The 23,852-nt window shown below is 42.5% G+C and overlaps 1 protein-coding gene across 6 annotated transcripts in view; it reads right to left on the bottom strand.

The window, feature by feature from the left end:
• Positions 1–3,705: 3,705 nt before the first annotated feature.
• Positions 3,706–23,852, bottom strand: part of XCL2 (X-C motif chemokine ligand 2) — an 88,146-nt gene continuing 67,999 nt past the window's right edge. For 5 of the 6 annotated variants that reach the window (XM_047077047.1, XM_047077048.1, XM_047077049.1 and 2 more), the window contains 3 exons: positions 6,673–6,821; positions 4,701–4,815; positions 3,706–4,055 (listed from right to left, as the gene is read on the bottom strand). In XM_047077047.1, coding sequence (XP_046933003.1) covers positions 3,893–4,055; positions 4,701–4,815; positions 6,673–6,821 — 427 coding nt within the window. In that variant the 3' untranslated portion in view covers positions 3,706–3,892. Of the gene's footprint in view, positions 4,056–4,700; positions 4,816–6,672; positions 6,822–23,440; positions 23,837–23,852 lie in introns of those variants that run through there. The other variant, XM_047077052.1, reaches the window with a different exon arrangement.

Below are 23,852 nucleotides of genomic sequence, written 5' to 3' on the forward strand. Positions count from 1 at the left end.
CCCTGGGGCACTTTGAACTCTTCTCTCTTCTCCATGCCTATTGCTTTTTCCAATAACTGCTAGAGTAGAGATACGTATAATGTAGTCTATATTCCACCAATTGGAAGCCTGCGATGTCCCGGGCACTATGCCAGGCACTAGGAAACAGAGAGATCAAATTCACAGTCCCTATCCCCACGACGAAGATGGGAAATAAAGAAAAGTAATTGGTATTTCAGAGTGAGATGAGCCATAACAGAGCTAAACCCAGGGGCCGAGTGGGCACATGAGAGGCTGTCACCTAGGCTGGGGACATCACAAAGCTCTGAGAAGAGACCAGCCCTGAGCTGAGCTTCTGGGAATGTCCAAGTGGGAACGGCTTTGGGGACTGCACTTTCTCCCCCACGAGACCGCGGGCTCCAAAACAGCGGACCAGATCCTGTGCCCCCTGTACTTTGCAAGGGCTCAGCAAATTCGCAGGAAACCGAAAAATCAGAAAAGGTGAGGGCTGTGGATCTCTAAAACCCCCACCGATACCAGGTTTATGGCTTCTCAACCCAGCCTCCTCCTTCCTCTTGGTGGTTGACTCATCTTGGTCCCACAGATCCAATCTTAGCCGGTAAATAATGCAAATAATAAGGTGATTCCACAAATGCGGTTTTTCCGCATCCCGGCCCTGGCCGCCCGCAGCCCAGGAGTCGGGGACCCAACTGGCTGGCCTGAGGCATTTGGCGTGACAGCTGAGCCACCCGGTCAGAGTCAGGCAGTCACGCGTCCCTGACGGGCACCCGGGCTAAGCAGAAAAGGCCCGAGAGGAAAAGGGAAAATGTGTCACCCCAGGCCAGGCCAAGTTCAAAAGTCACCAGGTCCAGAACCACCTCCCAACTGGCTCCCCAGCCCCCCCCCCCCCCCCGCCTCATTCTCTGCCTTTCAATTTCTACTTCGAAACCAGGGTCATTTCCCACAGCCTTGCACGTGTGGGCATGCTCCTTGTTTTGGCTGACAAAGCCCCGGCGACATCTCTCTCTCTCTCCCTCACTTTTGCCCCCACCCAAGATTATTCTCTAACCTTCTCTTTGTCCCTCAGTCCTACGAAACCCTGTGCATTTCCTCAACCCATCTCTCTCGCCTGCAGGCAGCTTGACCGGCTGCTCGTTCTTTTTGCCTGGAACGCCTCTGGACAACTGGCTCAGCCTTCCGTCTCAGGTTAAAGGCTACTTTCCAGGGGAAGCCCGTCCTGTCCCCAGGCTGAAGCCAGGGCAGCTTTCCGCCTGCCAGTGACTGCCCCCACTCTCCGCTCTCCCTCTCGTCACCCCTGTGGCCCTCTGGTGAACTTGTCCCCTGAGCTGGGTAAGCTCCCCGCAGGGAAGGACTGTGTCTGGTTCCTCCCCAGACTGCGTGCATCAGGCACACGTAAGCGTCTGCCGGACGAGTGCGAGAAAGAACACGAACGAATTAATTAGTTGGTTCGATGAAGGTATTATGTAGGCCTGCTCGTCTCTTCGTGGGTTCTGTGTATGTGGTCTGGCCTTCAGGGGACTGGCCTCTGAGGAGAGGAAGGCAGCACGACCTAGCGGTCACGAGCTTGAACTCGGACCACACCTCCAGGGGCTCAGATCTGAGCTGTAGGCCTCACAATTTGCACACGTTCGTTGTTTTGTCTCCAGTCGAGGTCGGTTATGAGATTCACTGTCTTAACAGTTGCAAAGCAATCCACTAGCACTGGTGATGTAGTCACCCCTATTTAAGTCTTTGCTGTAGAAAACAGAACGGTACTAACACATGCAAAGTCAGGACATGCTGCCCGTAGGTGACAGGACAAGAAATAAATGATAGGTTTATGACTTAAAGCTATAAACAGAACGAACTGAAAATAGCCGCGTAATCATACAGAGACAATGGCAGAAACTTGGGGCTAAGTGAGCTAAGTTCTCGTGGTTCGTAGAGACAGTCACAGATAATGTCCAAATCGACAACCCGGAAGACAGTGGTGTGAAACTCTTGGTGATTTGAAGGTAACTATGGGAAGGACCCTCCGCCAAAAGAGTGAAAAGCAGTTGTTTGTAAGGAGGAAGATTAGAAAAGAGAACTCATAGGGCTGGGGACTGTGGGTTTCCTTGGCAGCCCTTTTGTGCTATTTAAATTTTGACCATATACATGGGGCGCCTGGGTGGCTCAGTCGGCTGAGCGTCCGGCCTCGGCTCGGGTCACGGTCTCACAGTCCATGAGTTCGAGCCCCGCGTCGGGCTCTGGGCTGACAGCTCAGAGCCTGGAGCCTGCTTCGGATTCTGTGTCTCCTTCTCTCTCTGCCCTTCCCCTACGTGTGCTCTGTCTCTCTGTCTCTCAAAAATAAATAAAAATGTAAAAAAAAAAATTAAATTTTGACTATATATATATATATATATAGAGAGAGAGAGAGAGAGAGAAGGAGGGAGGTGCTGTACAACGTTTGGCTGAAACCCCTCGGCATCACACAGCACCTCTTTAGATAATGTGATAAGTTAACAAGACGCACATACGTACATTCTTCCACATATCCCATGATCTCATGAAAACCTATAGCGTCTGGGAGACATCGGGGAAAGGCACATACGCAGCTCATTCAAGAATCCATGCCTTCCCCATCCGTGACTTTGCCGTGACTCACCCCTCACAAAGCGAGTATTTTATCCTTGGTGCTCGTTTCTTCAAGACCGGCTTTCCAACTTAGGGTGGGCAAATTGAAGCGGGAGGGATAGATGGGTCCACAGTGTCCTGGGAAGCAGCTTTCTGGTGGTTTCCGCTCTGGCTCGCTAGCTGAATGACTAGAAGTGAGCTGATTCCAACCAGCTGCCCTCGGTTACTCTCTGAAAGCATTTGATAGCGTGGAGTGCCCCCTGAGGACTAGAGAGTAGTAAGTCCTCTCTCTTCCCTTCAAACGATCAAGGCACAGTAAGTTCCTGCAGTTTAGAGTCAGACCTAGATGTCCGCATCACCAGCTACTGGGGTAGTATAGCCATAAACGTGAATCAAATCGGCAATTTAATGAAAACGTGAGAGAGCGTGAGTCTGGGATATTGAGCGCCTGGATGCGCGTTTCATTAAAACTTTACCGCAAGTTGTGATCACATTCAAGGAATGTTCCAGGTTGACAGTGTTTGAGGTGTTTAAAAGCTTACTGGCAGGCAAGCGTGCCTAGAACGCTCCCTGAAGTGGTGACAATTACAGATGTCACAGAAAGGCAGCATTGCCCAAAGAGCATTGACGGTCATTTGAATAAAGTATCTTCTCACCAAATGTCTGACCTTTGCTACCTTGACAAAGAACAGACACGTCCTGTGTCTGCGTTCTTTCGCGGGAGACCCAAAGAAACACAGAGGGATAAGAGAATTTGCTAGAGATCAAACATGACTGAAGCCACTTTTTGAGTAGGTGGACGCTCAGGATAGAAATGCAATGACAGTATTTTCTCCCTTATTCCACAAACAGAACTCTATTAGGAAAACAGGTTGAGGTAGATCTTAAATTGTTTCCATGGTCACCATTGTCACTTGTGACTCGTGTGTGGAGAACCACTGCAAGCTGGAACCTGAGAATGGTGAATACAGCTCTCGTCTCTGACAGACACTGGCCAAAATCGCTCCCGTCATGAGTACCGTCGAAGGGAGGTACGGTTAGGACGGAGCTAGAACTTACGTGATGTATTACGCTTTCCCAACACGCAATGCATAGGCTTTGAGACTCTTCTGAGTAATAAATATTTATTAATTAAAGCATCTACATGAATATGAGAGACACGAAAAATAAAAATACAAGAAAATAAGTGGACTCGTGCAGCACTTTTATAAAAAGTGAATACAATCTAATTAGTCCAGGAGTTTGTAAAGGGAAATGAGCTGGCGGGCTAGCGAGGGAACAAGGTGCCAGAAGGCCACTATGTGGTCAGGGTCACAGCTGAATTGGTGAAATGTTGGGCTCCTGTTGGCTGGGTCTGTTTCATGTTTCTTCTGGTGGACTTGTCCACGTTTTCTACTGCCTTTTTCACCCACTCGGCTTGTGGATCCGCGCAGACCTTGAGGCCACGTCTGGTAATGAATCTGCAAAGCAAGGCAAAGATAGAGTCAGTCACATCCGTCTTGTTTCGGGGACAAAGGTGATTTCCTTATTTAATTTCTTTGGGTAAAGTTGCACTTATGTGTTGGGGGAGCTGCTATTCTGAAAATGAGATCCTGGAAAGACAATGGTTCCCTGTAGGCTAGTTCGTCACACATTTCCTCAAGATACAGTAACTGCTAAAACATGGTGCCCGACTTTAGCACACCATAAGGAAAGGGAAGGGAGGTGAAGGGAAGGGAAGGGAGGGTGAGGGAAGGGGAGGGAAGGGAGGGGTGAGGGAAAGGAGGGGAAGGGAAGCATCTCACACCAGTGTGGCCCTATGGTCAGATCCTGACCCAAACCAGCCATCTCCCAACCTAGCCTTCAGAACAAAGCACAATATTCATCCGATTCCCAGTCAGACTCTTCTGCTAAGCTAAATCAGACAGAAGGATGATATTCTTTATCTGATTGCCAAATTGCTTTCAAAAATTGCCACTCGGTGCTCCATAAAGACGTGGCTAATACAGAAAAACAAAGGGGCTGTTGCTTCGCTTGAAGTCTTCCTCTGGGCCAACTTCCTGAGGAGGGCAGTATTTCTATACGCTGTGTCCCATCAAGCCCAGCTTTTGAGGAAACAAACTCACATCACTGCTTTCATGGAGCCCTCCTTGATGGTGTAGGTCTTGATGTTTTTAACTGGCAGTTTCTTGGTCGTCAGGCTCACGCAGATGCTCCTTTCTAGAACTTCACTCCCCACGCCTGGTGAAGAAAACCAAGCAAACAAAAATAAAATATCGTTTCAAATAGCATGAATGTTGCAATGCTACGAATAAACTGACAAAGGGTGATGTGATAAAGAGTAATTTGGGGAAGGCAACAGAAAATGTGGGGGAGCCACATGTATTATTTTAAATGTTAAAGTGTGAGATATATAAAGGATGTCGTTCATCAACTGTTCGTCCTCAGTGGAAACCCCCCCAAGGGGGATTACGCTTCAGCTTAGACAGCCATCTTACATTGAAGAAGGGGAAATAACTGGGGAGGGGTAATAATAATTAAGAGTTTGGTAGAATCTCTTTTTTTTTTTTAATGTTTATTTATTTTTGAGATAGGGAAAGAGGAAGGGCATGAGCAGAGAGAGAGCGGAAGGCACAGAATCCGAAACAGGTTCCAGGCTCTGAGCTGTCAGCACTGAGCCTGATGTGGGGCACTGCTTGGGAAACAGCATTTTTCTCTGAGAAGCACCTAACATGGATTCCCCAAGACTCCAAGAATCCTCTAGACTCTAAACCCCCACATCTTCTTATTCCAGCAGCGTCTGTGCGCGTGTGTTACGGCTGAAGGCATCGCCCTCGCTCATATTGCTGAGCTGAGTCAGAGCACAGATTGCTAGAGGCTAAACCCCAGTGGGACGCGTAGCGGTCGTTCAGGGAAGAAACTTGGGAAGGGACTCAGGGAGGAAACTTGGCTACAAATTAAGAGACTGAAAGGAGAGTTAGCTGAAACCTTAATTATACTCGAAGGATAGTCCCTCTTACTGCCAGAGCCATGAGAAGTAAACTCCAATCAACTGTGGGGGAAATGATCCTTTAAGAAATAAAGATGCGTAAGGGTGCATGGGTGGCTCAGTCGGTTAAGCGTCTGACTCTTGATTTTGGCTCAGGTCGTGATCTCAGGTTTGTAAGTTCGAGCCCCACGTCGGGTTCCACACTGATAGTGCGGAGCCTGCTCGGGATTCTCTCTCTTTCCCTCCCTCTCTGCCTCTCCCCTGCTCTCTCTCTCTCTCTCTCTCTCTTTCTCAAAAATAAATCAGTAAACTTAAAAAAAAGAAAGAAACACGTAGAACAGTCAGGTGAGGCTTAGTATAGCTACGTCTCATCTTGGTCTGTCTTACAGGATTCTCTGAATGGGTATAAGGCATTGATCTGTCAGCCCTTATCACATGGTCTCTTATAAACTAAAGAAGTTTATCATTAATGGGAACAACATTCATAGCAGTAATCATAGACTCTCCTTCCTACTTGAAGGTGATACTGATTTCCTGGGTATGAAGGCATGAGCTCCCATTCATTTTTTCAAACAGAAATTTATGATTTGCCTCAAGACATCCACCCTCCAATTCATCCTCACATTGTGGCGAAAATTTCCAGAATTCTGAGAATGGATCAAGGGAGCTATTAAATAGGCAAAAGCTACAAAGGTGTAGACAATCATCACCACCAGGCCACGGCTAACGTTAATCAAGAAATTATTACTCGTGAGGAAATCTGCTAAGTCGCCCTAATTTTTTTCGTTTACATGTTAAGCCCAGGTGAGAGTGTCTGTCATGATATTCAACTTACAAGTAAGTGTAGGTCCAGAGAGGCTACGAAACGTACCCTCAAGTCACCCAGTTACGAAAAGTTGGAGCCCAGACTCTAAGCGAGTTCTGTCTGTCTTCGGCATCCATCAAGTCCCCCGAAAGCAAAATTACCCTTCCCATTCTGCGCAGGGGAAGTCTGAGGCTGACCCCGGGGGAAGCAGTTTTCTCGAGTCAGAACCTGACTCAGACCCCAGACGTGTGCCCACCTGCCCGCATTATCTGTTGCCCGTCTCACGCAGAACCTATCGGCTTACCTTCCGCCATGAATTCGGTGAGAAAGCAGATGGCGAGCAGGGCCAGGACGAGAGGTCTCATGGCTGAGGTCCTTCTGAGCTGTGCAGGCAGAGTGAAGATGCGACTGCTCTCAAGAGCCTCTTTATTCCTCCAGTGGTGAGCGCACTTCCTGTGGTAAGAGGGGGCTTTCGGGGTGGGTGTGGAATCGTGGAAAGTCTTTGCAGTACAGATGCCTTTCTCTCCGAAGAAAAAGTTCCTTTGCCCCCCCCCCCGCCCCCCCACTCGCGCTAACCCCACACCTTGTGGCCTTGGCCCCTTGTGGTGAATGTGTCAGTGAAACCAAATGCAAGCAGACGAGGAACGTGGTTTTGTCTCATCTCCTGCCAGCGATCTGAGTTCAAATCTTCCGCTGCAGGCATGGCCCAAGGCCACATCGGTACCGTGGCCCAGTGTGGGGACAGTGTAAGGAAATGAGGTGCGGTGGTCACAGCGGTCCTGCTTCCCCACCTGTCTCATGTCACATCCGCTGTGACGTGAGGCTTCCCCCACCGTGGCCCCCCGGGTCCCTGATGCCATCCAGAGAAACCGCCTTGGGGGACAAAGGGCTGCTGCTGGGGCCCTGAGTTTCTCAACCCCTTTTTCTTCTCATTTCTCTCCCAGACCCTCATTCCAATGACTCCCATTTCTTTACACGCCCCCCCCACCCCCATACCCAAGAAGCAGTTAAATAAGAGTGTTTGGAGCATGTCTGCATGCACATGTTTGCTTTATTACAAATTAATATCTACCTTCTAAAAAGCTCTTGATAAGTAGTTGGCCTGACATGAACTTTCTTTTGAAAGAAAGAAAGAGACAATTGTCTCTGATCATGCCATCCTGCCAGCGTTCATCTTTAACATTTTTTCCAGTAAGTCTCTATGGGTAGACACATGTTTGCGCACTTGTGATCAAATACTATTTTAGCATCAGTGTAAAATATCCTCGCACGGTCCTTCACAGTCTTTGTGATACACACACACACACACACACACACACATTAAACCCCTCCCTTCTAACATTGTCACATAGATCCCGTCTATAAGGTAAGTTTTCATGAACAGATATGGAGTCACTTCCCCTTAGTAACCAGAAGTAGAATCACTCGGCAAAATCGTAAGACCATCTTCTAGTTCTTGCTACCTGTCGCCATGGAGTCTTCCCCAAATGTAGTGTCCACTCGCAGACCTCTAGCAGGACTCAAGTATATCCGTGGCACCTTCCTGGTACTCCACTCAAAATGCTTTTCCTCCTATTCCTCCCTGACCTGGAAAACGATGCTATTTTCCATCCATTATTGAAACACAGAACCTGGGGCCATCGTAGACTCATTGCTATCCATTCACATGTCGCCCTCAACCAAGGTGCACTAAGTATACCTTCTAGGTAGCTGTTCAGTACACCTGCTCCTCTTTCCACGTGGCTCTAGGCAAGCCCTCGTCAATCTTGGTAGGACCACTGCAGTAGACCAACTGGTTTCCCAGTGTCAGGTCTCTCCCGCTTTCCAATCTATTGTCGCAACACTGCCGGACTAATCATTCTAATATCTCAATCGTGTCATTTCCCTCCTGAGAAGCTCTTTGCCAATATCCATTGCCTACAGAATCTATTTCCGGTCTCTTCTTGTCATACACAAGGTCGTTCAAGATCAATAGAACGTTTCCCTTTCAGGTTCCCTTTCTGCCCCTCACGCACAGTTCCCGAACCTCCTAGTCTCAACAAATGTGTGTGTGCTCAACCAAATATACCATCCGCGCTTACACCCCCCCACATATCACTTCCCAATGCCCATCCCAGCTCCATACTTGGAAACTGCATGTTTTCCTGAATTCTCTAGATAAAATTGAGTTGCGCCATCGTCTGTGCTCCCTTGGAGCTTTGTCTCCACCACTGTTTTTATCGTTTATTGCCCTGCTCAATTATATTTCTGCGTCTCCCACTAGATGGCAGGCTCCTGCGCCTGTGATTTTCCTCTTAGGCTTTCAATCAAACAGACAATTTGACCCACGGCTGAATTTTTCTTTAGCATATTGAAACGAAATTGGTTAAACTCTCAGAGTGAATTATTCACTTCCAGTTTTTCAAAGCAGGACTGCGGTCTCCGGTGGGGAAGAATTAGGCGACAAGAAAATAGAAACCTGGGACAAAACAGGTTGATGTGCTAGCGTGCGAGTGCGCAGACGCTAATTGCCAACAACCTTCACATTACCGCTGGCCACCTGTACGTCTTTGGAAAAGCGTCTATTCAGCTTATTTTTAATTGGATAATTTCGTTTTTTGCTAATGAGTGAGTCGTAGGAGTTGCTGATATATTTTTGATAGTAGCCCCTTATCGGATAGATGGCTTGCAAATATTCTCTCCCACTCTGCCTTTTCATTTTGTTGATTGTTGTTGTTGTTGTTGTTGTTGTTGTTTTATATTGTGCGGAAGCTTTTGGGTTTGACAGAGTCCCACTTACGTATTTTTTACTTCGTTGCTTGTGCTGTTGGTGTCGTATCTGAAAAATCACTGCTAAGACCAATGTCAAGAAACTTTCCTCCTATGTTCTGTTCTAGGAGTTTTACGGTTCTAGGGACGACATTTAGATGTTTAATCCATTTGGAGTGAAATTTTGTGAGTGGTTTGGGATAGAGGTCCAATCTACGATTTTACGTGTGAATATCCAGTTTTCTCGGCACCATTGATTGAAGAGACAGTCCTTTCCCCACTGAGTAGTCTTGGCTCACTTGTCAAATATTAATTGATTATGTAAGTATGGGTGTGTTTCTGGGCTTTTGACCCTGATCCCTTGGACTGTATGTCTGCTTTTTTGCCAACACCATACTGTTTTGATTACAATAGAATTGGAATATAGTTTGAAATCAGGAAGTGTGATGCCTCCCATTTTCGTCTTCTTTCTCAGGGTTGCTCTGGCTATTAAGGATCTTTTCTGATCCCACATGAATTTTAGGACTGTTTTTCCTATTTCTGTGAAAAAAGCCATTGGAATTTTGATAGGGATTATATAAACTATCAATGGCTTTGGATACTCTGGACGTTTTAACAATAATAAATCTTCCAACCCATGAGCACAGGATTTCTTTATTTTTTTTTATTTAAATCCAAGTTAGTTAACATATAGTGTAATAATGGTTTCAGAGTAGAACTTAGTGAGTCATCACTTACAAATAACACCCAGTGCTCATCCCAACAAGTGCCCTCCTTCATGCCCCTCACCCATTTAGCCCATCCCACCTCCCACAACCTCTCCAGCAACTCTCAGTTTGTTCTACATATGTATGAGCCTCTTCTGTTTTGTCCCCCTCCCTGTTTCTATATTATTTTTGTTTCCCTTCCCTTATGTTCATCTGTTTTGTCTCTTAAAGTCCTCATATGAGTGAAGTCATATGATTTTTGTCTTTCTCTGACTGACTAAATTTCACTTAGCATAATACCCTCCAGTTCCATCCACATAGTTGCAAATGTAAAGATTTCTTTCTTTAAAATAATTTTTTAATAAAAATTTAAAAAACTACCTAGTAGTGCAATTGCTGGGCCATAGGGTAGTTCTATTTTTAATTTTTTGAGGAACCTCCATACTATTTTCCAGAGTGGCTACACCAGTTTGCATTCCCAACAGCAGTGCAAGTGTTCCCTTTTCTCTGCCTCCTCACCAATATCTGTTGTTTCCTGAGTTGTTCATTTTAGCCATTCTGAAATGTGTGAGGTGGTATCTCATTCTGTCTTCCTGATGATGAGTGATGTTGAGCATCTTTTCATGTGTATGTTAGCCATCTGGTTGTCTTCTTTGGAAAACTGTCTGTTCATGTCTTCTGCCCATTTCTTCACTGGGTTATTTGTTTTTTGGTTGTTGAGGTTGATAAGTTCTTTCTAGATTTTGGATACTAACCCTTTATCTGGTATGTCATTTGCAAAAATCTCCCATTCTGTCTGTTCCCTTTTAGTTTTGTTGATTGTTTCCTTCACTGTGCAGAAACTTTTTATCTTGATGAGGTCCCAATAGTTCATTTTTGCTTTTGTTTCCCTTGCCTCCAGTGATATGTTATAAGAAGTTGCTGTGGAGAACGGAGTCTCCGGACCCAAGTGCAGACGAGAGGCCCACGGAAGAGGGTAGGAAGGGCGGCGAGGCGGTGCGCGCTCCACGGACTGGCGGGAGGGAGCCGGGGCGGAGGGGCGGCTCGCCGGCCAAGCAGAGCCCCTGAGTCCGGCTGGCAAAAGCGGAGGGGCCTGACGGACTGTGTTCCGACAGCAAGCGCGACTTAGCGTCTGGGAGGTCATAAGTTAACAGCTCTGCTCGGAAAGCGGGAAGGCTGGAGGACAAAGGGAGGGAGAGCTGCGGAGCCCCCGGACGACAGAGCTCAGTTTGGCGGGGAACAAAGGCGCTCGCCAGCGCCATCTCCCCCGCCCATCCCCCAGCCAAAATCCCAAAGGGAACCGGTTCCGGCCAGGGAAATTGCTCGCTCCGCGCAAACACCCAACTCTGTGCTTCTGCGGAGCCAAACCTCTGGCAGCGGATCTGACTCCCTCCGGCTGCCACAGGGCCCCTCCTGAAGTGGATCACCTAAGGAGAAGCGAGCTAAGCCTGCCCCCCCTGCCGCCGTGCACCTTGCCTTCCCACCCCAGCTAATACGCCAGATCCCCAGCATCACAAGCCTGGCAGTGTGCAAGTAGCCCAGATGGGCCACACCACCCCACAGTGAATCCCGCCCCTAGGAGAGGGGAAGAGAAGGCACACACCAGTCTGACTGTGGCCCCAGCGGTGGGCTGGGGGCAGACATCAGGACTGACTGCGGCCCCGCCCACCAACTCCAGTTATACACCACAGCACAGGGGAAGTGCCCTGCAGGTCCTCACCACACCAGGGACTATCCAAAATGACCAAGCGGAAGAATTCCCCTCAGAAGAATCTCCAGGAAATAACAACAGCTAATGAGCTGATCAAAAAGGATTTAAATAATATAACAGAAAGTGAATTTAGAATAATAGTCATAAAATTAATCGCTGGGCTTGAAAACAGTATACAGGACAGCAGAGAATCTCTTGCTACAGAGATCAAGGGACTAAGGAACAGTCACGAGGAGCTGAAAAACGCTTTAAATGAAATGCAAAACAAAATGGAAACCACCACAGCTCGGATGGAAGAGGCAGAGGAGAGAATAGGTGAACTAGAAGATAAAGTTATGGAAAAAGAGGAAGCTGAGAAAAAGAGAGACAAAAAAATCCAGGAGTATGAGGGGAAAATTAGAGAACTAAGTGATACACTAAAAAGAAATAATATACGCATAATTGGTATCCCAGAGGAGGAAGAGAGAGGGAAAGGTGCTGAAGGGGTACTTGAAGAAATAATAGCTGAGAACTTCCCTGAACTGGGGAAGGAAAAAGGCATTGAAATCCAAGAGGCACAGAGAACTCCCTTCAGACGTAACTTGAATCGATCTTCTGCACGACATATCATAGTCAAACTGGCAAAATACAAGGATAAAGAGAAAATTCTGAAAGCAGCAAGGGGTAAACGTGCCCTCACATATAAAGGGAGACCTATAAGACTCGTGACTGATCTCTCTTTTGAAACTTGGCAGGCCAGAAAGAATTGGCACGAGATTTTCAGGGTGCTAGACAGCAAAAATATGCAGCCGAGAATCCTTTATCCAGCAAGTCTGTCATTTAGAATAGAAGGAGAGATAAAGGTCTTCCCAAACAAACAAAAACTGAAGGAATTCGTCACCACTAAACCAGCCCTACAAGAGATCCTAAGGGGGACCCTGTGAGACAAAGTACCAGAGACATCACTACAAGCATAAAACATACAGACATCACAATGACTCTAAACCCGTATCTTTCTATAATAACACTGAATGTAAATGGATTAAATGCGCCAACCAAAAGACATAGGGTATCAGAATGGATAAAAAAACAAGACCCATCTATTTGCTGTCTACAAGAGACTCATTTTAGACCTGAGGATACCTTTAGATTCAGAGTGAGGGGATGGAGAACTATTTATCATGCTACTGGAAGCCAAAAGAAAGCTGGAGTAGCCATACTTATATCAGACAAACTAGACTTTAAATTAAAGGCTGTAACAAGAGATGAAGAAGGACATTATATAATAGTTACAGGGTCTATCCATCAGGAAGAGCTAACAATTATAAATGTCTATGCGCCGAATACCGGAGCCCCCAAATATATAAAACAATTACTCATAAACATAAGCAACCTTATTGATAAGAATGTGGTAATTGCTGGGGACTTTAACACCCCACTTACAGAAATGGATAGATCATCTAGACACACGGTCAATAAAGAAACAAGGGCCCTGAATGAGACATTGGATCAGATGGACTTGACAGATATATTTAGAACTCTGCATCCCAAAGCAACAGAATATACTTTCTTCTCAAGTGCACATGGAACATTCTCCAAGATAGATCATATACTGGGTCACAAAACAGCCCTTCATAAGTTTACAAGAATTGAAATTATACCATGCATACTTTCAGACCACAATGCTATGAAGCTTGAAATCAACCACAGGAAAAAGTCTGGAAAACATCCAAAAGCATGGAGGTTAAAGAACACCCTACTAACGAATGAGTGGGTCAACCAGGCAATTAGAGAAGAAATTAAAAAATATATGGAAACAAATGAAAATGAAAATACAACAATCCAAACGCTTTGGGACACAGCGAAGGCAGTCCTGAGAGGAAAATACATTGCAATCCAGGCCTATCTCAAGAAACAAGAAAAATCCCAAATACAAAATCTAACAGCACACCTAAAGGAAATAGAAGCAGAACAGCAAAGGCAGCCTAAACCCAGCAGAAGAAGAGAAATAATAAATATCAGAGCAGAAATAAACAATATACAATCTAAAAAAACTGTAGAGCAGATCAACGAAACCAAGCGTTGGTTTTTTGAAAAAATAAACAAAATTGACAAACCGCTAGCCAGGCTTCTCAAAAAGAAAAGGGAGATGACCCAAATAGATAAAATCATGAATGAAAATGGAATTATTACAACCAATCCCTCAGAGATACAAACAATTATCAGGGAATACTATGAAAAATTATATGCCAACAAATTGGACAACCTGGAAGAAATGGACAAATTCCTGAACACCCACACTCTTCCAAAACTCAATCAGGAAGAAATAGAAAGCTTGAACAGACCCATAACCAGCGAAGAAATTGAATCGGTTATCAAAAATCTCCCAACAAATAAGAGTCCAGGACCAGATGGCTTCCCAGGGGAGTTCTACCAGACGTTTAAAGCAGACATAATACCTATCCTTCTCAAGCTATTCCAAGAAATAGAAAGGGAAGGAAAACTTCCAGACTCATTCTATGAAGCCAGTATTACTTTGATTCCTAAACCAGACAGAGACCCAGTAAAAAAAGAGAACTACAGGCCAATATCCCTGATGAATATGGATGCAAAAATTCTCAATAAGATACTAGCAAATCGAATTCAACAGCATATAAAAAGAATTATTCACCATGATCAAGTGGGATTCATTCCTGGGATGCAGGCCTGGTTCAACATTCGCAAATCAATCAACGTGATACATTACATTAACAAAAAAAAAAGAGAAGAACCATATGATCCTGTCAATCGATGCAGAAAAGGCCTTTGACAAAATCCAGCACCCTTTCTTAATAAAAACCCTTGAGAAAGTCGGGATAGAAGGAACATACTTAAAGATCATAAAAGCCATTTATGAAAAGCCCACAGCTAACATCATCCTCAACGGGGAAAAACTGAGAGCTTTTTCCCTGAGATCAGGAACACGACAGGGATGCCCACTCTCACCGCTGTTGTTTAACATAGTGCTGGAAGTTCTAGCATCAGCAATCAGACAACAAAAGGAAATCAAAGGCATCAAAATTGGCAAAGATGAAGTCAAGCTTTCGCTTTTTGCAGATGACATGATATTATACATGGAAAATCCGATAGACTCCACCAAAAGTCTGCTAGAACTGATACATGAATTCAGCAAAGTTGCAGGATACAAAATCAATGTATAGAAATCAGTTGCATTCTTATACACTAACAACGAAGCAACAGAAAGACAAATAAAGAAACTGATCCCATTCACAATTGCACCAAGAAGCATAAAATACCTAGGAATAAATCTAACCAAAGATGTAAAGGATCTGTATGCTGAAAACTATAGAAAGCTTATGAAGGTAATTGAAGAAGATTTAAAGAAATGGAAAGACATTCCCTGCTCATGGATTGGAAAAATAAATATTGTCAAAATGTCAATACTACCCAAAGCTATCTACACATTCAATGCAATCCCAATCAAAATTGCACCAGCATTCTTCTCGAAACTAGAACAAGCAATCCTAAAATTCATATGGAACCACAAAAGGCCCCGAATAGCCAAAGGAATTCTGAAGAAGAAGACCAAAGCAGGAGGCATCACAATCCCACACTTTAGCCTCTACTACAAAGCTGTCATCATCAAGACAGCATGGTATTGGCACAAAAACAGACACACAGACCAATGGAATAGAATAGAAACCCCAGAACTAGACCCACAAACGTATGGCCAACTCATCTTTGACAAAGCAGGAAAGAACATCCAATGGAAAAAAGACAGCCTCTTTAACAAATGGTGCTGGGAGAACTGGACAGCAACATGCAGAAGGTTGAAACTAGACCACTTTCTCACACCATTTACAAAAATAAACTCAAAATGGATAAAGGACCTAAATGTGAGACAGGAAACCATCAAAACCTTAGAGGAGAAAGCAGGAAAAGACCTCTCTGACCTCAGCCGTAGCAATCTCTTACTCGACACATCCCCAAAGGCAAGGGAATTAAAAGCAAAAGTGAATTACTGGGACCTTATGAAGATAAAAAGCTTCTGCACAGCAAAGGAAACAACCAACAAAACTAAAAGGCAACCAACGGAATGGGAAAAGATATTTGCAAATGACATATCGGACAAAGGGCTAGTATCTAAAATCTATAAAGAGCTCACCAAACTCCACACCCGAAAAACAAATAACCCAGTGAAGAAATGGGCAGAAAACATGAATAGACACTTCTCTAAAGAAGACATCCAGATGGCCAACAGGCACATGAAAAGATGTTCAGCGTCGCTCCTTATCAGGGAAATACAAATCAAAACCACACTCAGGTATCACCTCACGCCAGTCAGAGTGGCCAAAATGAACAAATCAGGAGACTATAGATGCTGGAGAGGATGTGGAGAAACGGGAACCCTCTTGCACTGTTGGTGGGAATGCAAATTGGTGCAGCCGCTCTGGAAAGCAGTGTGGAGGTTCCTCAGAAAATTAAAAATAGACCTACCCTATGACCCAGCAATAGCACTGCTAGGAATTTACCCAAGGGATACAGGAGTACTGATGCATAGGGGCACTTGTACCCCAATGTTCATAGCAGCACTCTCAACAATAGCCAAATTACGGAAAGGGCCTAAATGTCCATCAACTGATGAATGGATAAAGAAATTGTGGTTTATATACACAATGGAATACTACGTGGCAATGAGAAAAAATGAAATATGGCCTTTTGTAGCAACGTGGATGGAACTGGAGAGTGTGATGCTAAGTGAAATAAGCCATACAGAGAAAGACAGATACCATATGGTTTCACTCTTATGTGGATCCTGAGAAACTTAACAGGAACCCATGGGGGAGGGGAAGGAAAAAAAAAAAAAAAGAGGTTAGAGTGGGAGAGAGCCAAAGCATAAGAGACTGTTAAAAACTGAGAACAAACTGAGGGTTGATGGGGGGTGGGAGGGAGGGGAGGGTGGGTGATGGGTATTGAGGAGGGCACCTTTTGGGATGAGCACTGGGTGTTGTATGGAAACCAATTTGTCAATAAATTTCATATAAAAAAAAAAAAAGAAGTTGCTGTGGCCGAGGTCAAAGAGATTGTTGCCTGTTTTCTCCTCTAGGATTTTGATGGTTTCCTGTCTTACATTCAGGTCTTTCATCCATTTTGAGTTTATTTTTGTGTATGGTGTGATAAAATGGTCCAGGTTCATTCTTCTGTATGTCACGCTGTCCAGTATTCCTAAGACCATTTGCTGAAGAGACTGTCTTTTTTCCATTGGGGACTCTTTCCTGCTTTGTCGAAGATTAGTTGGCCATACGTTTGCGAATCCATTTCTGGGTTCTCTATTCTGTTCCATTGATCTGAGTGTCTGTTTCTGTGCCAGTACCATACTGTCTCGATGATTACAGCTTTGTTATACAGCTTAAAGTCCAGAATTGTGATGCCTCCAGCTTTGGTTTCCTTTTCAACATTATGGTTCCATTTTCTGGCTCCATACAAATTTTAGAACTGTTTGTTCTAACTCTGTGAAGAATTCTGTTATTCTGATAGAGATTGCATTGAATGTGTAGATTGTTCTGGATAGTATCAACATTTTAGCAATGTTTGTTCTTCTGATCCATGAGCATGAAATGTTTCTCCATTTCTTTGTGTCTTCTTCAATTTCTTTCATAAACTTTCTATAGTTTTCAGCATACAGATCTTTCACCTCTTTGGTTAGGTTTATCCCTAGGTATTTTATGGTTTTTGGTGCAACTGTAAATGGGATCAATTCCTTGATTTCTCTTTCTGCTGCTTCATTATTGGTATATAGAAGTGCAGCCAATTTCTGTACATTGATTTTATATCCTGTGATTTCACTGAATTCACATATCAGTTCTAGCAATTTTTTGGTGGAGTCTTTTGGGTTTTCCACATAGAGTATCATGTTGTCCGTGAAGAGTGAAAGTTTGACTGCTTCCTTGCCAATCTGTATGCCTTTTATTTCTTTGTCTTGTCTGATTGCTGAGGCTAGGACTTCCAACACTATGTTGAGCAACAGTGGTGAGAGTGGACATCCCTGTTGTGACCTTAGGGGGAAAGCTCTCAGGTTTTCCCCCATTGAAGATGATATTAGCTGTGGGTCTTTCCTATATGGCCTTTATGATCTTGAGGTATGTTCCTTCTATCCCTATTTTCTTCAGGGTTTTTATCAAGAAAGGATGCTGTGTTTTGTCAAATGCTCTTTCTGCATCTATCGAGAGGATCATGTGGTTCTTTTCCTTTCTTTTATTAATGTGATGTATCATGTTGATTGATTTGTGGATATGGAACCATCCCTGCATCCCAGGAATAAATCCTATGTGATTATGGCGAATAATCTTTTAATGTAGTGTTGGATTTGTGTGCTAGTATATTGTTGAGAATTTTTGCATCCATGTTCATCAGGAAAATTGGTCTGTAATTCTCCTTTTTAATGGGGTCTTTGTCTGGTTTTGGAATCAAGGTAATGCTGTCCTCATAGAATGAGTTTGGAAGTTTTCTTTCTATTTATATTTTTTGTAACAGCTTCAAAAGAATAGGAATTTACTCTTCTTTAAATGTTTGGTAGAATTCCCCTGGAAAGCCATCTGGCCCTGGACCCTTTTTGGGAGATTTTTGACGACTGATTCAATTTATTTACTCATTATGGGTCTGTTCAAATTTTCTATTGCTTCCTGTTTCAGTTTTGGTATTTATATGCTTCTAGGAATTTGTCCATTTTTTCCAAGTTGCCCAGTTTGTGACATATAAATGCTCATAATATTCTCTTATTGTTGCTTATATTTCTGTGGTGTTGGTTGCGATCTCTCCTCTTTCATTCATGATTTTATTCATTTGGGTCCTTTCCTTTTTACTTTTGATAAATCTTGCTTGGGGGTTATCAATTTTGTTAATTCTTTCAAAGACCAGCTCCTGGTTTCATTGATCTGTTCTGGTTTGTTTTTTGTTTTGTTTTTTTCTTTTTTGAAATCATTGATTTATACTCTAACCTCATCATTTCCCTTCTTCTGCTGGTTTTGGACTTTATTTGCTGTTCTTTTTCCAGACAAGGATTAGGCTGTGTATTTGAGACATTTCTTCCTTCTTTAGGAAGGCCTGGATTGCTATATACTTCCCTCTTATGACTGCCTTTACTGCATCTCAGAGATTTTGGACTGTCATGTTTTCATTTTCACTGACTCCATGTACTCTTTAATTTCCTCTTTGGTTTCTTGGTTAAGCGATCCATTCTTTAGTAGGATGTTCTTTAATCTACAAGTATTCATGGTCTTTCCAAATTTTTTCTTGTGGTTGATTTCAAGTTTCATAACATGTGGTCTGAAAGTATGCATGGTATGATATCGATCTTTTTATATTTGTTGAGGGCTGATTTGTGACCCAGTATGTGATCTATTCTGGAGAATGTTCCATGTACACTCAAGAAGAATGTGTCTTCTGCTGCTTTAGGATGAAATGTTCTGAATTTATCTGTTAAGTCCATCCAGTCCAGTGTGTCATTCAAAACCATTGTTTCCTTGTTGGTTTTCTGATTAGATGATCTATCCATTGTTGTAAGTGGGATAATAAAGTCCTCTACTTTGTGGTATTATTATCAATGAGTTTCTTTATGTTTGTGATTAATTGATTTATATATTTGGGTGTTCTAAGTTGGGGCATAAATATTTATAATTGTTAGATCTTCATGGTGGATAGATCCCTTAATTATAATATAATGCTCTTCTTCATCTCTTGTTACAGTCTTTGTTTAAAAATCTAGTTTGTCTGGGGGCGCCTGGGTGGCTCAGTCGGTTGAGTGTCCGACTTCAGCTGAGATCAAGATCTCGCGGTTTGTGAGTTCGAGCCCCATGTCGGGCTCTGTGCTGACAGCTCAGAGCCTGGAGCCTGCTTCAGATTCTTTCTGTCTGTCTGTCTCTCTCTCTCTCTGCCCCTCCCCCACTCACACCCTGTCTCTCTCTCGTTCAAAAATAAAATAAACATTAAAAATTTTTTTAAAAAATATCTAGTTTGTCTGATATGAGTATGGCTACTCTGGCTTTCTTTTTGATGTCCATTAGCATGATAGATGGTTCTCCTCCCCTTACTTTCAATCTTCAGGTGTCTTTAGGTCTAAAGTGAGTCCCTGTAGGCAGAATATAGGTCGGTCTTGTTTTTTATCCATTTTGATAGCCTATGTCTTTTGATTGAAAAATTTAGTAAATTTACATTTAAAGTGATTATTGAAAGAAAAGAGAAGGGAAAAAAGTTTTAAAAAATTTAAAACTGAAAAATATTAAATAATAAAATAGAATAAAAAAAACAAAAAAATAAAATCAAATTAAAAAAGAAAAAAGAATTTGCTCTTGTAACTTGGCCCTTATTATTTCTTTCATTATGCTAACTTTAAGCTTAGTTTGCTTTTCTTTTTCCAGTTTCCTGAAGTGTGTAAAATTAGGTTGTTTGAGATCTTTTGTTCTCCTGATGTAAGTGTTTATCACTATAAACTTCCCTCTTAGAACCACCTTTCCTGAATCTCTTAAGTTTTATGATTCCATTTTCAGTTGTTTCAAGATATTTTTTAGTTTGCCTTTTGATTTCTTCTTTGACCCATTGTTTGTTCAGAAGTTCGTTGTTTAATTTCCACATATTTGTAAATTTTCCAGTTTTCTTCCTGTTACTAAGTTCTAATTCATACTCTTCTGCTCAGAAGAGATACTTGGTATGATTTCAATCTTCCTAAATGTGCTAAGACTTGTTTTGTGACCTACAGTATAATCTATCCTGAAGAATGGTCTGTGTGTGCTTGAGAGGAATGTGTATTCTGCTGCCGTTGGATGGAATGATCTGTATATGTCTCTTAGGTCCATTTGGTCTAAATAGTAGTCCAAGTCCAATGTTTCCTTATTGATTTTCTGTTTCAATAATCTACCCATTGTTGAAAGTGGAGTATTGAAATCTCCTGCTATTCTTGTATTATTGGTTCTTTCTCCTGCAGATCTCTTACCATTATTTGATATATTTAGGTGCTCCAATGTGTGTTAGTCACTTAACTCTAGTGTAAATGTTAAAGAACAAAAGTATTAACAATAAATATAGCTACTATAATTTGCTAATGGATACACAATATAAAAAAGAGGCAAACTATAACATAAAAACATAAAATGTGGGGGGTTGGGTAATAAAAAGATAGAGTTTTAATATGCAATTGAAGTTAAGTTGTTATCAGCTTACAATAGACTGTTATATCTGTAATATGTTTTATGCAAGCCACATGGTAACCACAAAGCAGAAACCTATAGTAGACACACAAAAGATAAAGAGATAGGAATCAAAGAATGCCACTACTAAAAGTCTAACTCACAAATAAATACAGAGAGGAAGAAAGAAACAAGAGAACTGCAAAACAACCAGAAAAAAAAATACGGCATCAGTAAGTCCTTACCCATCAATAATTTCTTAAATATAAATGGGTTAAATTCTCCAATCAAAAGGCATAGAATGACGGGATTAAAAAAAATAACCAACTATGTGTTGCCTCACTTCAGCTTTAAGGACACATATCAGTTCAGAGTAAGGTGATGAAAGAAGATATTCCATGCAACTGGAAACCAAAAGAGGGCAGAGGTAACTATACTAAGACAAAACAGACTTTATATCAAAAATGTAAGAAGAGGCAAAGGACATCATATTATGACAAAGGGGTTAATTCATCAAGAAGATATAAAAATTATAAAATTACTATGTATATAATTATATGCACCCAAAATCCTCACAAGAATTTACAAATGCTTCCATGAACTATGCCTTCCTTTCTCACTCTCTAACATCATCTCCTGCCACTCTTTCTCCCTTATCCCTCCTCTGCAGTCACTATGACCTCTAAGCTGTTTCTCGGACATGCCAGCCATGCTTCTGCCTCTAAGTCCTTTCACTTGCTGTTTACTCTGCCTGATATTCTCGTCCCATAGACATAAGTATGTCTCACTCCCATTGCTTTCTCACTGTGGCTTTTTCTGACCACCCAATTGAAAACTGTACCCACACGCCAATTCTGGTATCTTTGCTCTCCCCTTGCCTCTCTACTTCCATTCATAGTACTCAGCACCATGTAATATAACAATAATTTACTTGCTGACTTTTAAAATTTTCCATCTCTTTCCAGAAATTGTTCATCTTTTTCATTCCTCAGAGTCTAGGACAATGCCTGACACAGAGAAGGTGCTGGATTATATATTTGTAATAAATGTAAATGTTTAAAGGTACATAAGCCGATGAGTGAGTAAGCATGCATAAGTACAAGCAAACATAAACATTTATACTCTGAAACATCAGTGCCATATGTGTGTGTGTGTGTGTGTGTGTGTGAACTCACAGTGGAATGGTAGATTCCATTTTTGAAGGAATCCATTCACTTTTGAGGGAAGAAGATACAAATTATGAAGGATATAAGTAAGGAAACACAATATATCTTCTCTTTCCTTTTTAGTTTTTGATCTGAATATTTTTATTCATCTGAAAAAAAATTAATTTGTATTTCCTCATACATAATAGATGATCTACATAAAAATGTCTTCTTCTGGGGGCGCCTGGGTGGCTCAGTCGGTTGGGTGTCCGACTCTGGCTCAGGTCATGATCTGATGGTCCGTGAGTTCGAGCCCTGCATTGGACTCTGTGCTGACAGCTCAGAGCCTGGAGCCTGCTTTGGATTCTGTGTCTCCCTCTCTCTCTCTCTCTGCCCCTCCCCCGCTCAAGCTCTGTCTCTGCCTCTCTCAAAAATAAATAAACATTGAAAAAAATTTTTAATGTCTTCTTCTGTAGAATGCATTCCATTTTTCTACTAGATAATTTGTTATTTTGTTAGCAATATGTGAAAATTATGTGTTCACCATACTAATTCTTTGTCTGCTACATCTGTTGCAAATATTTTGTCTCAGTTTGTAGCTTCTCTTTCCACTTTCTTTGCCATGTCTTCGATAAACAAAAAATACTAACTTTCATGTAACCAAATTTCTCCATGTTTTATTCTGTGGTTATTGTTTTTTTGTACCCTAATAAGTTTTTCCCTTCCCCAAAGCCAGAAAGACCAACCCCTGCTAACGGTTTTAACGTCTTGCATTGGACACTTAAATGGTTAACCTTTCTGGTGGTTACTTCTGTATGCGATGTGAGATAGACATCCAAATGCATTTCTTTTCTCTTTGGATAACTGAATTTTCTAGCTGTGGTTCTGGAGTAGCTTCTCCTTTTCCCACACTACTGTCATATATCAAAGGTCCACATCTATGTGCATCTGTTCTAAATTCTCTAGTCTGTTCCATTGGTAATTTGTCTATGCTTGGCTCACACTACTCTAGGTTATTTACTGTGGCCTTATAAGTTAACCTTAATTTCTAGCAAGGCAAGCCCTCTTTTCTTATCTTTTTCTTCAGAAGGATTGTGGCGTAAGCTCACTAGTGATCGTGAAAATGTAAATCAAGACCACAGCATGACCCCATCTTATTCCTACTCAAATGGCCAGAATTGAGAAGTCTAATAATACTTCTGTGATGGCAAAGATATGGAACAACGTGTATTACTTATGGCATTAGAAACTGGTACAACCTTTAGAAAAGCAGTTGGCATTATCATTTAAAGCTGAACATTTAAATACTGTGCAGCTCCAAAAACTCTACTCCTAGATCTATAGATAGATATAGATATAGATTAGATATAGATATAGATCAAAGGGAAGGAGCACATAGATGTAAGTTATTCGGAATGTTCTTCTCATTGGGGGTAGGTTTGTGGTGGTACATTATACGATGTAATGAATTGAATCCAAGAGGGTCATACACGGACCAAAGAGGATGATGTATAATGGTAGAACTCAGATAAGACCAAACGCTATAACAAATCAGCTCAAACTCTCAAGGGCATAACACTAATAAAAGCTTACTACTCACACAAAGATCAATGCAGAAGTTCCTGGTCAGCTGTCTCTCTTGGAGGCCTCCCTCCAGTAGGAGGTTTGCTAACTTTGGGCAAAACCAGCCCTCGGGGCTTGGGAGTCCTTTCTTCCTGCTGCCAGACAGGGAATAGAAGACCATGGAAAAGGCATGCCTATTCTTTACTAATTTGATCTGGAAGTGACATTTATTCTTTGGTCATGTTTCACCAGGAGGAACTAGGTATCTGGTCCCACCTAGAAACAAGGAGAGAGTGGGAGAAGGGGGTTGCATCTGGGAAATGTAATTGAGATCCGTGCCTGGAAAGAACAGTTAAGGCCTCGCATGCCTGGACGCAGCCAATCCGCTATGATTAATCCAGCCATGCACAAGGTTCCATTTTTTTTTTTTAAGATAAAAATAAAAGAAA

The sequence above is a fragment of the Lynx rufus genome, unplaced genomic scaffold (assembly GCF_022079265.1).
Source record: "Lynx rufus isolate CCGP_SWC_20201006 ecotype Redwood Valley unplaced genomic scaffold, mLynRuf1.p SCAF_15, whole genome shotgun sequence".
NCBI classification, from domain to species: Eukaryota; Metazoa; Chordata; class Mammalia; order Carnivora; family Felidae; genus Lynx; species Lynx rufus.